At 42.6% G+C, this 12,590-nt stretch overlaps 1 protein-coding gene across 1 annotated transcript in view; it reads right to left on the reverse strand.

The window, feature by feature from the left end:
• The window catches only part of RAD9B (RAD9 checkpoint clamp component B), a 303,639-nt gene that overhangs the window by 73,861 nt on the left and 217,188 nt on the right, over positions 1-12,590 (reverse strand). Inside the window, exon 5 of the mRNA XM_069212708.1 lies at positions 2,601-2,707. Within this exon, the coding sequence (XP_069068809.1) occupies positions 2,601-2,707 (107 nt within the window). The remainder of the gene's footprint in view (positions 1-2,600; positions 2,708-12,590) is intronic.

The following is a 12,590-nucleotide window of genomic DNA, read 5'->3' on the forward strand; positions in this document are numbered from 1 at the left end:
TGTCCACGGATTAAATGAATGTGTGACGATCAAACAACCTTTTCAACTCAGCCTTAAATCCTGGGTAACTGTAAAACAGTGGGTCGTCTTTCTCTACTATTTGTATCGACCACGTTGCAGCTGTACCCCCAAATAGGACCAAATAAAGGCTGCCTTAGATTGATCATTAGGAAAGCAGGCCGATTTGCAAATGGAACATAATTGGCACTGGTTTATAAAGGTAGCATATTTGGTGGGATCTCCCAAAAAATGTTCAGGAGGGGCCAAAGGAATAGGAGGTGGGAGTGGTGACCTGAATTAAAGGTGCACCAGCACCCTGACTAGATCTGGCAGCTCCATTCTGCACGGAGTTTCCTTCTGAGGACCCCCTTTGGGTGAATCGGAGACAGGAGGAATAGCATTGGTTACTCCTTGTAAAGCATCAACTTTCTGTGTCAACGCCTGTGTCTCCTTTAGTAAATTGCCAATCATGTGGGCTAGCTCAGCAGGGGTGATCGCATGTGTCTCCACGTGTTCTGTCAGGTTCTTATCTTTTTGCAGGACTGAAATGGGCATGACATAATTCCCACTTCCCTACGGGGCAAGCAGGCCACGATGAATGGTCCAGCCTGACACGCCAGGACGAAGGGACAAGGCTGATTGATACGGTCACCAGATTGCCACCTGACGACTTCAAGGGTGCCTACCAGGCTGCCACCTGACAAATTCAGGGTTGACTTCTGAGCTTCTACTAATAAATACCAAGATTTAGTGCTCCAAAACCCCTCACAAATGTGAGTACTAGTATAGCGTGACCCCTTCCCAGATTATCTATTGTTCCTTCCTCCTTAATGGAAGGATAGTGTCTTACTGACTGGTAGGTACTATATCTATAAGAATGAATGTAGAAATGTTAGCTCATTAGTGACACATGTATGTATATGGTATCGTGCAGAAGTAATAACCCTGTTATTTCTTGCACCTATCAATGTGATTACTACGCTGATGTTCATTGACTCCTGTATTGTACTGGAGACAACAATTCCTTATTGAAGTAATGTATGTGTTATTCATTTTTCAGGTTAGCCCACAAGTTCAAGTGAAATAAGCTTCATGCAATAGTTCACAGATTATCATCAGATAAGTATATTTCTCTCTTTTTGTGCAAGCGCCTTAAGAACAGATTGCCACTTACGGTTTGTTTATCTTTCGTCTTGCAGGTCGTCGAGGAGTCCAGGGTAGCGAATGGGTAGAAAGACAAAGACCGACGCCAAAGTACGAAAACAGCTGCATCCTGGAAGGCAGAGATCGCCAAACGCCGAGGCAGCGGAGGACTGGGGAACATCACTGAAGCGGACACCAACAGGGAAATAGACGAAGATCACCAACATGGATGCCGACAGGCAAGTAATCTAGGCGAAGCCCACACAGATGCCAGCAGGTAAATAAAAGGGGAGACGCCAATGTAGATACCAAGAGGGAACCGGAGCAACGGAGTAGGAGAGTACATGAATGACTGTCTCAGAGCTACAGGCAGACGTTCACTGTGCAGCGCATAGCCTTAAAGGCCAAGCACGCCGCCTTCTTAAAGGATAGCAGAACCGTGCACTGAGCATTGTGCCTCACAGATGGATTCATCTTTAATGATATGGTGTTGGTGGTTTAACAATGTCTTTTCATCATAGGGGAGGTTGATAGCAATATTCTGGGCATCTGGCTTCATGTACAAGAAATTGAGTCATAACAATAGTCTCATGACTAGACTAGTGTTTGTGATCCTAGTGGCTGTATTGAAGATGTTCCTAAACATCAGCAGTTTCTGCTCCATAGCTTCTTTCTAATACCCTTTCTGGGGGTAATATGTGATTAAGCACAGCAGTTGAACTTGTTCTACAGGAAAGGACCACAGATATTGTTGGGAGGTGTTGGCAGGGGCTTGCTGGAAGGAAAGATATCTGAACTGGTAAATCTTCCTAACATGCACCTTCAGACACTTTACCCTCTTATTTATGTGTGAGAATGTTGCATTACCCCTCAAGGAACTTGCCATAACCAACCTAGACTAAGTTGAGGAATTTCCAGGGATGCTGCCCTGTGGAGGCAGACTACTGGAGGCAGACACCTGAGAGCCTGCAGCATAAAGGACAGTGCCAAGTCTTATTCTGATAGAATGTGAGCTGGTAGAGCATGTGGCACAGTCATGGTTGAACATGCAGCAGTCACAAACCCCTTGGTGCAGTGTTGGGTAAACCTCTCCGCAGGTCTTAAGCAACAGAGTTTAGGAGGAGTTAGCGAAGACAGACTATCTGCTTTAAGGTGAAATTGAAGTTAGCCACCAAACCTGATGCTATTTTTCACTAGAGCGGAGAATAAAGAATGGAAATGAAGAAAGACACAGGACGTTTGCATAGTACTCATCTTCTTATGAAATCCAAAACACCAATAATTATGTAAGATTTTAGCAGAAGAAATGAGGTGCTTAATAAAATAATGTAAATGAATAAGGAAATTAATAAATACATTATACATCAGTCCAATATATGGGGTCTGAGCTCAAGTATGCTAATATATTAAGATGAACAACAGTAAGTTTAATTTCTCAAAGTAATATCAGAACTCACCAGTAACTACCTCAACATAGCTCTTGAAGCTGACTTTTAATGGACTAACAGCTAAAGTAATTTCCTCTTGATATGTTGGAAAGTGTATCAGTACATCTGAGAGCACCCTAAAATGTTAAAAGCACATTAGGAAGGTCAAATTCCAGTGTATTTCCAGAGTACAGCAAAATTGATAGATAGATAGATAGATAGATAGATAGATAGATAGATAGATAGATAGATAGATAGATAGATAGATAGATGTGAAAATAATTGTGGCCAAATAGGAGTTTATTTAGAGCAGCAGTACTAATATATGCACACTCACATGTATATTGCATGCAGCGTAAAGGTCAAATTCCAAGTTATTACCACAATACAGAAAAAACTAACTCACATACAATTACTTTACACAAACAAATAACTTCATAATCAGTCAAGAGGCCACTTTGATTAGATTTTAAACGACTGCAACAAAATAATATCTTGCAGCCTGGTTTTCGTTAAGCAAATATACATGGCATAAACTATACATGCAGATGCTCGGAATCTAGGACTAGATGTACAAATCATTTTTCTGATTGCAAACGGCCCCATTCACAGAATCTGGACATTTGCAATCGAAAAATGCTTTTCTGATGTACAAAATGCAAAATGTGATTCATTAACTTGTTACTGAATTGCAATTTGCATTTGCAATTCAGTATTTGGAAGGGGCGTGTTTTGGGTGTCCAGTCCAAATACCAAATCTGTATGGTATGCATTACTGAATTCCAGTCACAAAGCAGTAATACTTTACCATAATTTAAAAAGTGGCATTTAACTCATTCGCAAATTGGGAATAGGTTCCCTAGGGTCCCCTTCTCCTAAGAGAAAGGTGGGAAAATATTTTTAAGAGCAGGCACGGGTCCCACGGACCACTGCCTCCTCTTAAAAAATTAAACTTACATGTTTCAGTTGTTTCTTCTTTATTAATGCATCCTGTTTTTCTTTAAAGAAAACTGGCTTTATAATCATAGACATCCGAGTGATGGCAGTGAAACCTCGTAGTTTGCAAATTGCGACCTACCTCTTTAATATGCATGAGGTAGGGCTATATGCAGCCCATTAGGAATCGCAAGGAATCGCTAATCAAACTCAAAAGATTTTCATACATTAGAAATAGCGATTTTCTAATTGCTAATCGCAGGAAATCGTTATTCCTGATTTCTGTACATCAGGCCCCTAATTCGCTATTTATTACCATTGTCACGGGAGGAGAGGCAGCCTGACCCACTCGACGCAAAGCACCTCTAAAAGGTCATGACCCCTCCCCACATACAACAATGGTAGCAAACAGAATGTTTCACAGTGCAAATTTGGCATGACTGATTCCATCTCAAAAGTGATCCTAGGATGTAACAGGTCATGAGCATTGCAAGAAGCTATGAATGTGTTACTAACCATAACTCCTCAATTTTAGAAGTATTTCGAATGAAAGTCTATTGTGTAAATAACTTTATTTTACCTGTGCTTATTTCGGAATTTAAGAAGTTATTTAAAAATACGTAAATGTCTTTTGAGCTAGAGAAAGCATACATTACACTTATCAGCTTTCTGGAGTGGTTATATTATGATATGTTATATGAAACTCCAAACTGGTAGAACTGATAGATATCTTGCTTAGAGCTTCATAAAAGTCATCATCCTGGTGTATATTAGATTACAGAGATGTAGCCAGCAGTGTCTTTATCAAATGTGTATGTTTGGTTTAATTTTTCACTAAACTGAAGGAAATGACTGGTATCCTTAACAAATAATTAACATTCTAGTGCAAAGGGCTGGAGGCACAGATGAACAGAGAAAGATATTCGCTCGGTAGCTGTATAATTTCTAGAGGTGACAAACTGGCCAGTTTTCTTTAATTTGTGTACTTGTGAAGAATATACAGCATCCAGGTGCAGGTTTAGGATAAAATTGTATTTTTTTATTTTGTTTCATCAGTGAGATTTAGACTCCTGTATCTCACAACCATGTTGTTAATTTCCGTGTTTAGATTTTCTGTGGGATCAGTTTCTGAAGGTTTGTAAGTATCGCTTTCAATTAGTTGTCTCAATTCTTCTACAGTAGTCACTTAATTCCATGGGAATCACTGCAGCACCGTTGTCTGATAGTTTTATGCTATTAGTTGTCTGCTGAGGTGGTAGAGAGCTTTTCTTTCGTCTTCATTTATTTGAATATTTTTGTATAGTGTGAATGCATCAAAAGGTATGTGAGTGCTTTCCAGAGAACCAAAAATACATATGTAAGATATGTTTACAAAAACAATTAAAATCCTACATAAGCAAGGTGGAGGAGGAGGAACGTAGGAGTGGAGAGGAGATGGGTGAAGGTTTGGGACTAGATTGTGGGATTAACAAGAAGGAGGGGGATGAGGAAAGGGAAAAGGCAGAGAGGTTGTGAATAAAATTAGATACACATAAGAGAAAGGCAAAAGGAGTAGGTGGTAGGTTAAACAACAGAATGTCCATGATTTTAAGTCAGACACCCCTGGGAGGAAAAGAAACAGAAAGATAGTTGCTTAGAGTCTAATGAACAGGAAAGTCTTAAGTCCTTTCTGAACAGACAAGGTGCCCGGAGATATGCTTAGCTTGGCCCCTAAGGTGGGTGCAGAACCAGAGATGGTGTGTTGTTGGGCTTGTGTAGCTCTGAATTGTGGTGATTCAAGAGTACAAAAGACCTTTCTATGGGATGTACTTGGGCCTCCTGAAATAGTTGGCTAAGTAGCTTGGTTTGCCTGAGCAAAGGATGTTATACATGAGGAAGACAGGATTAAACTGTATCCAAGTTTCTAATGGGAGCAAGTGGAGATGGATAATTGGCAGTGTGATGTGGTTGAATTGTTCTTTCTGAGTGACCAATCATGCAGTAGAGTGAAGGACAGATTTTAGGCGTAACAGGGTGTAAGCAGGAAGGCCAAATAGGGTGGCATTACCTGCACTGATACTAGAGATGACAATTGAATGTGCAGTTAATTTTGTCTGATTAAGAGAGAGGTTGTTTGATTCTTTTCAGTTGGTGAAGGTGGAGATTTTCAGGTTGGGCACTTTTGATCACATGAAGAACTAAGGAGAGTTAGGAAGCCTAGAGATTTTACAGTAGCAGAAGGTTACGCTGAGTAGATGAATTTCATGAGCTTGCTGGATTTGCATATTATGTGTAAAAATTCAGTCTTGCAAGGATTTCATTTCAGTGTTCCATCACTCAGGCAAAAAGCTGATCCATGACTTTTTGGAGTGTGCCTAGGCCTTGTAATGAGAAGAGTTTTAAACAGAGTTGTGTGTCATCACCATTTTGGTGAAGTTAAATTTCTGAACATTCTAATAAGAGGCCAAGAGGTTCAACATAAAGTTGTAACGAACTAGAGATAATATGGAGTCTTGCAGTGCACCCGGAACACTTATGCAAACCTGGAGATAAAGTTGCCTAACTTGACTAGATGAAAAATGACCAGAGAGGAACAATCTGAACCAATTAAGAACTGAGCCTTTGAGGCCCAATCTGTCTTCATGGGTTTTACTCAAAATGGTATGTTTGTCAGTGTTGAATACTGCAAATATGTCTAATAAGAGTAGGAGATAGGTCTCTTCCTCGTTGAGCATATGGTGGATATCATCACATATTTTAATGTTGCCTTTTCAGTGCTGTGGCCAACAAGAAATCCAAACTGAACAGGAGAGAGTAGACCATCATCAATGTGTTTGCTCAACAGAGATCATATTACTCAATGGCTTTACTTAAACAGGGGAAATACATTTTGATATATAGTTGTCAAGTATTTCATGGTCAGCATTATTTTGTTTCAAAATATGGGAGACCTCTCCTACCTTGAGACAATTAGGAACTGATACTTGGTGCAAAGGTGCATTCTTAAAGGAGATCTAGAGGGGTGCTGACAGGTAGAAGTTAACTTTTATGATCTTGGGTGGTAGAAGTTCTTGGAAGTAATAAGATGGACACATAAATATGATTGACTTAGTGAGATGCCTAAGGGTGAAACCAACCTGTTTCTTCATTCACCTTGGAAGGTATGGATTCTTACGCTGCATTTTGAGCCTTATTGAAGCAGTTAAAGATTTTTAAGCTGTCATCACAAGCACCTGTCACTCACCTCATCTTATCCTGATTGTAGAACTGCACCCTCTGCTCTGTGAGGCACAATGGTGCTACTTCTCCTCAGCTGTGGCTTTTCCACACAACCTGGGCCGTGCAGCACTCCTTTTTTCACCTCTACGTTCGGTGTGCTACTAAGAAATTGCACGCTCCGAACTGTGAGGCACACCGCTGCTGCTTCTCCTCAGCCGCTACTTTTCTAAATCTGACAAGGGCCACGCAACACTCCCTTGCTTTACCTATACTTTCAGTGTGCTGCTAACGGTAAGCCTTGTGCGGTCAAGTCAGGGGTTGTAACTGCTTCTCTTTGCCGCTGCTCAGCCGTCGCCTTCCCATACCTTACTGTTGCAGCACTTTCTTTGTGTTCCTGCTACTAATGGTGCTGCTAGCGTAACCCTGTGTGCTGAATCAGTGAATGATGTCAGAGACAGGTGGAATGCTGTTCTCTTTGCCGCTGCAGAGCAATCTTACTAATTTCCCTGGGGACATTAAGTCGCACCCCGTATTCCGAGGGCAGCCGCGTCGCAAGGAATTTCCTGTGCGAGCTCACACTGATAGGCAAAGCTTGCGTCTTGTTGAGGGGCGGCTCCTGTTTTTCACTGTAACCTCTGCAAGAGAGCTGTCGCACATTAACCCCTTTGCTGCCAGGCCCTTTCCCCCTCAGCTGCCAAACCTTTTTTGGGCTATTTGGGGCAGTTCGCACTTAGGCCGTCATAACTTTGTGTCCACATAAGCTACCCACGCCAAATTTGCGTCCTTTTTTTCCAACATCCTAAGAATTCTAGAGGTAGCCAGTCTTTGTGGGTCCCCCTGAAGGAGACCAAGAAATTAGCCAAAATACAGCGAAAAGTTAGTTTTTTAAAACAAAATGGGAAAAAGGGCTGCAGAAGAAGGCTTGTGGTTTTTTCCCTGAAAATGGCATCAACCAACGATTTGCGGTGCTAAAATCACCAGCTTCCCAGATTTCAGGAAGAGGCAGACTTGAATCAGAAAACCCAAATTTTTAACACAATTGTGGCATTTTACTAGGACATACCCCTATTTTTACTATTTTTTTGTGCTTTCAGCCTCCTTCCAGTTAGTGACAGAAATGGGTGTGAAACCAATGCTGGATCCCAGTCAGCTAAACACTTCAGAAAAGTAGACAAAATTCTGAATTCAGCAAGGGGTAATTTATGTAGATCCTACAAGGTTTTCCTACAGAAAATAACAGCTGAAATAAAAAAGATTGAAATTGAGGTGAAAAAAACAGCCATTTTTCTCAAGGTTTTACTCTGTAACTTTTTTCTGCGATGTCAGATTTTTGAAAGCAATATACTGTTACGTCTGCTGGACTCGTCTGGTTGCGGGGATATATAAGGCTTGTAGGTTCATCACGAAGCCCCTTAGGTACCCAGAGCCAATAAATGAGCTTCACCTTACAATGCGTTTTCATTCTATACCGGGTATACAGCAATTCATTTGTTGAAATATAAAGAGTGAAGAATAGGTATCAAGAAAACCTTCATATTTCCAAAATGGGCACAAGATAAGGTGTTGAGAAGCAGTGGTTATTTGCACATCTCTGAATTCCCGGGTGCCCATACTAGCATGTGATTAACAGGGCATTTCTCAAATAGACGTCTTTTTTACACATTGTCTTACATTTGGAAGGAAAAAATGTAGAGAAAGACAAGGGGCAATAACACTTGTTTTGCTATTCTGTTGCCCCAAGTCTCCCAATAAAAATGGTACCTCACTTGCGTGGGTAGGCCTGATGCTCGCGACAGGAAACGCAACATGGACACATCACATTTTTACATTGAAATCTGACATGTTTTTTGCAAAGTGCCTATCTGTAGATTTTGGCCTCTAGCTCAGCCGGCACCTAGGGAACCAACCAAACCTGGTCATTTTTAAAAATTAGACACCTAGGGGAATTCAGGATGGGTTGACTTGTGGAGCTCTCACCATGTTCTGTTACCAGAATCCTTTGCAAACCTCAGAATCTGGCTATAAAAACACTTTTTCCTCACATTTTGGTGACAGAAAGTTTTGGAATCTGAGAGCAGCCACAAATTTTCTTCCACCCAGCATTTCCCCAAGTCTTCTGATACAAATGGTACCTCACTAGTGTGGGTAGGCCTAGCGCCCCTGACAGGAAATGCCCCAAAACACAATGTGGACACAACATGTTTTCCCAAAGAAAACAGAGCTGTTTTTTTGAAAAGTGCCTAGCTGTGGATTTTGGCCTCTAGCTCAGCCGGCACCTAGGGAAACCTACCAAACCTGCGTAGTTTTTAAAACTAGACACATAGGGGAATCCAAGAAGGGGTGACTTGAGGGGTTCTCACCAGGTTCTGTTACCCGGCATCCTTTGCAAACGTCAAAATGTAGCCAAAAAACACTTTTTCCTAACATTTCGGTGACAGAAAGTTCTGGAATCTGAGAGGAGCCACAAATTTCCTTCCACCCAGCGTTTCCTCAAGTCTCCTGATACAAATGGTACCTCACTTGTATGGGTAGGCCTAGTGCCCACGAAAGGAAATGCCCCAAAACACTATGTGGACACATTAAAATGATCAAATACTAAACTACCTGTTTTTGCATGGGGGGGACTTGCGTTTTTGGTCCTGTGCTCAGCAGCCATGTGGGGAAACCTACCAAACCCAAACATTTCTGAAAACTAGACACCTGAGAGAATCCAGGGAGGTGTAACTTGCATGGGTCCCCCCATCTTTTCCTACCCAAAATCCTCAGCAAACCTCAAATTTAGCTAAAAATCAAATTTTTCCAACATTTCTGTGTGGGATCACCGAACCGGGAAAAATTTCCTACCACCCAACATTCCCCTCAGTCTCCCGGTAAAAATGATACCTCACTTGTGTAGGTGGGCCAAGTGCCTGTGACAGGGAAGAGCCAAAAAACATGTTGAAATTGAGGGAGAACCAAAGCATGTCCAAAAGGGCAGTTTGAAAAAAAAAATTTTAAGGCTGACAAGTGGGGCAGACTTTTTATTGGTATAGATAAGACAATGCTAGGTGATAGGAATTTTGTGGATTCCTCCAGATTCCGGAAGGTTCCATCACAAAAATGTGGAAAAAATGTGTGATTTTCAGCAAAGTTGGAGGTTTGCAGGGCATTGTGGGTAAGAAAATGGTGTGGGGTGCATGCGAAGCACGCCACCCTGGACTCACCCAGATGTTTAGTTTTGTGTCTAGGTCATGTGGATTTTTCTAAATGGCAGCGTCCCAAAGTCCAAAAAGTGCAGCCCTCACCATTTTAAGTGGGATAATTTTGAGAGTTAGCCAAGCTCTCATGGTCCAAATGTAAAAACAAAATAATCAAATGTCCTCTTGCATGCCGTGGGATAAGATGTTTTATTGTGCAGGGGGGGAACTGAAAGACTGTTACCCCTTCAATTGGGGTGGGGGCATACCCATGCCCATACTGGTTTGTAGCCACCATCACACTATTTTTTTTTTTTTTTAATTCCCTCACATCTAGTCGACCATCTGCCCCCTCCTGGGTGTGGTTCGGGGGTAATTGCCCCATCTGCCCCCTGGTGGGCAGAACAACTTTGGCCCCATTTATTTGGGGTGGGGGTATGGTCATACCCCCACCCTCTTATTTTGAAAATTAAAAATGTTCGTGGTCTCAGGTGGGCTTTCTGTCCCCCCCGAGGGCAAATGGGCCTTCCAAAAATAGGCCGGTCTGCCCCCAAGGGGGGGCAGATATGGCCAACAGTAATGTGGCCCCATGGGGAGTGACTCGCTGCCCCCCAAACAAAACACACACATACCAAACCCTGGTGCCTAAGTGGTTTCTGTACCCCCGGGGCAGGTCGGCCTAATAGAAATAGGCCGATCTGCCCCAAGGGGGGAAGAAATGGCCTAAAAACAATTTGCACCCCAAACACTCCCCAACACCCCGAAGGGAGCGACCCTTGCCTAAGGGGTCGCTCCCCTTATTAATATAAAAAAAATTCAAAATTCCTGGTGTCTAGTGGCTTCTGCCCCTCCGGGGGCAGATCAGCCTAATTAATATAGGCCAATCTGCCCCCGGGGGGGCAGAAAAGGACTAGTAAAACAAAATTGCCCCCGAGGGAGCAACTCTTGCCTAAGGGGTCGCTCCCCTTATCAATATAAATAAAAAACATCCCTGGTGCCTAATGGCTTCTGCTCCCCCTGGGGGTAGATCAGGCTAATTAATATAGGCCGATCTAAAGGCCTAATAAAAAAAATTCCCCCGGGGAGCGACTCTTGCCTAGGGGGTCACCCCCCTTATCAATATAAATAAAAATAAATCCCTGGTGTCTAGTGGCTTTGGCCTAATTAATATAGGCTGATCTGCCCCCAGGGGGTGGGTGGGCAGAAAAGGCGTAGGGCGTAGTAAAAAAATTGCCCCCCCAGAGAGCGACCCTTGCCTAAGGGGTCACCCCCTTATCAATATAAATAAAAAACAAACATCTCTGGTGCCTAATGGCTTCTGCTCCGCCTGGGGGCAGATCAGCTTAATTAATATAGGCCGATCTGCTCCAAGGGGGGTGCAAAAATGGTCTTAGATTAAATGCCCCCCCTTGGGGAGCGACCCTTGCCTAAGGGGTTGCTCCCCTTCTTTGTTTACACAAAGTAAACAAAATCCCTGGTGTCTAGTGGGCATTCCTGCAGCACGATCGCATATTGTGCCAACAGTAATGTGCCCCCATGGGGTGGAAGGAGAAGCGATTCCCTTTCCAGCCATGCCTAGGAGGGTTTAGGGGGGAGGCCCTCGGGGGGAGCGCCAGCGCTTCCCCTGAGGGCCTATACCAGGACATAGTGGTTACGTCTGTGGCGCCTCAGCACCGCGTCACCAGACGTAACCGCTACATCTGTGGCGGGGAAGGGGTTAAGATTTCCAAACGCTGACATGCACAACTTGTTGCCTCACTGGTAATGGATTCATCACGTTGACAGGCACAGCTTGTATCTCAGCAGGAAGCCTATTTTGTGAGTTTTCTGTGCATGTTAGGTGATTTGGTAAGGAAGGCGAGCAGCTCTGTGTTAATAATTAAGTTTCCTCCTTCCTGTATCGCTTTACTCAAACAGGAGGAGTTTCATTTAACCACACCTCAGAAATTCTAGTATGTAACTTCTGGCTGACCCAACCTCATCTTGGAATCGGAACTCATGTGCACTCTGTCAGGATTCTATGTAATGTACTAAGTTAGCCTTTATGATTATATTACATTCTGCATTTCATGTAACTTCGGCCTCCTACCAGATTTTAACTCAGTGTATTATGATGGCTGCACCAAGCATGTCGCAACACATACCCTTTCTGAATGAGGCAGGAGAACCAAACCTTCCATGGAACAGTTGAAATGGCTATTTGTTGATGGAGAGAAGTTTCCATCACTTTGTAAACTACCTTTTTACTTTATAATTTGGGGGTGAAAAGGCGTAAAACATACAATATTATTTCAGAATCCCCACAAGCTGATGAAGATAGTGATGATGGGATAGTTTCTTACCTGTAACTTGAGTTCTCTCATTGGGGAATCTTTGTTGCCTTTCTATTCTTGACCTCTTACTTTTCCAGAAAAAGGGTTTGTGAAGGAGATTTGAGGTCTGGTGTAAACATTTACCTTAAATTATACATTTATAAGGGTGTTTTTAACCCTTTTTCTAAGTATAATTTGAAGAATTACACTACTGTAGCCTGATTGCCTAGGCTGCATAGTATGTTCTTTCTTAAGTGTCTCTGCAGGCCATCCTGAAGCAAGGCAAATGTCTACACATAAGAAGGAACTCTGTAAAGAGGTGCTCCAGAATACCACACGTGGGCAGAACTATTCAAATGCTTTTGACTATCAACAGAGATCCCCTACGAGAGAAGATT

The sequence above is a fragment of the Pleurodeles waltl genome, chromosome 11 (genome assembly GCF_031143425.1).
Source record: "Pleurodeles waltl isolate 20211129_DDA chromosome 11, aPleWal1.hap1.20221129, whole genome shotgun sequence".
NCBI lineage: Eukaryota > Metazoa > Chordata > Amphibia > Caudata > Salamandridae > Pleurodeles > Pleurodeles waltl.